This window comes from Aplysia californica, unplaced genomic scaffold, assembly GCF_000002075.1.
Source record: "Aplysia californica isolate F4 #8 unplaced genomic scaffold, AplCal3.0 scaffold01055, whole genome shotgun sequence".
Taxonomy (NCBI): domain Eukaryota; kingdom Metazoa; phylum Mollusca; class Gastropoda; order Aplysiida; family Aplysiidae; genus Aplysia; species Aplysia californica.
In genome coordinates, this window is record NW_004798325.1 from 55,598 (window position 1) to 57,318 (window position 1,721).

The following is a 1,721-nucleotide window of genomic DNA, read 5'->3' on the forward strand; positions in this document are numbered from 1 at the left end:
GGGCGGAGATGTATTCTGTTGTGGTGTATTTATAAAAGGTGTGAAACAATGCATTGATATAATGATAGATTGTGTGACACATGTCTGGCACCGAGGCTGTCCTTCTATGGAACTTTTGAAATGTCAGTCAATGGATGGTTTTTGATGCAATTATTTTGATGATGTGATGGCTTGAACAACTGGATTGTAAAGGCCTGGCTTCGGTGAAAAAGGATTCGAGAGAGACAAATTTTGATGTTGAAAAGTTCAGTTCTAGTCATGAACAGGAGTATAGGCAAATGAGAACAGCATCCACCTAGACTTGTGATGCAGAAAATAGTGTCCTTTTTATATTTTTTTCATAGTCATTCGATTAAAATTTCTTGTTGACTGGATCAACCATGAAACATGAGTACAGAAGAAGATTGATGCAGAATGGTAGTGCAGTTTCTAGGCAGCTCATCTGTCATGTGGGAACTTTTTGAGTTACTTATAAATACTCTCGGAAATACACGGTATATCCTTCCTGAAAAACAAAAGATCGAAGGCCCTGAAGTTTTTTCTTGGGGTTGGGACCAGATGAAGCAGTAAATTATGTAGGTAGAGGTTAAAATCTTGACAGAAGGTTGTGAAAGTTTTGCTCATTAATAGTCTCTTTACAAAATTCTTGACTATTAAAAAATTGCATGGGACAGTTGTTAGTGGAAATGTACATGGCATGAATTTTTGTTTTTCTAAGAAATTGATCGATTGTAGATTTACAGATCATATGAATTTCTTTTATCCCCTGGAGCTTTGTTGGTAATAGCAGTGAATATGACTTTTTTATCTTCTAAAATGTATTACATGTTGCTTTGTAGATGACATAAATACTTTTTTTGCATCAGAGAATTTGTTTGGTACCTCTGGATTTTAATGATAGAGTACTTTTGTTTTTCAAAAGATCATTTGTCTGTTTCTTTAAAAATATCTTTTATTCTTTTATTTTCTTTTCTAAGACACTGGTTGTAGAGCCTGACTGTACTTTGAAGTTTGCCCCTTCTGTTGGGATGGTCGTCCACGGTATTTTGATCGCAGATGGAGGCAAAACCACCACACCCGTGAATTTTGATCTGGATGATTCTGAGGAGTTTGTCCCCATGGAGAATCGTACGGCCAGTGTGAGGCTAGTGGATGGCCGTGATGAGTTTGAGGGTCGTCTGGAAGTGGAGATTGATGGGGAGTGGGGAACAGTCTGCAATCATGTGAGTGGTTTTATTAAGGGGTCCCACTTTTCTAGAAGTTTCCAGATTTGTAGTGTGAAGTTTTTAAGTTTTTAAAGTTTTTGTTTTGTTTTTAGAAAGACAATTTTACTTCCTTTCTTTTTCTGCTATAAATGTCAGCTTTTCATTTTTCCGTATGCTTAGATAGGTTTGGAAATTCTACAGTTTATAGATGGCTCCCTTAATTCTTGTGGGAACATCATTTACTGTGCCTTTGCTCTTAATTTTAGCCATTTGTTAGTTCTGAATCTGTGGCTGTCAGATACACAAGGTTTGTTATTGACACACATAAGCTGAATTGTACATTGCTGGAAGTCAGCCTGACAGTGGCGACATCCCTTTAAGAATAGATTAGGTAAATAATAATACTTTCCAAATTGTCCAAAACAGCAACCCATTGTTGAGGAGAAAAGTGGTTGTCTTAGACTGGTGAATGTTTTACAAAGTGTCATTACAATATCTTTTGAAAACCCAAGGGGG

General features: G+C 36.7%; 1 protein-coding gene across 1 annotated transcript in view; it reads left to right on the forward strand.

Moving 5' to 3' along the window:
- Positions 1–1,721, forward strand: part of LOC101851379 (protein bark beetle) — a gene marked incomplete in the record, with an annotated part of 50,083 nt that overhangs the window by 18,606 nt on the left and 29,756 nt on the right. The window contains 1 exon segment of the mRNA XM_013089811.1: positions 978–1,223. Within this exon segment, the coding sequence (XP_012945265.1) occupies positions 978–1,223 (246 nt within the window).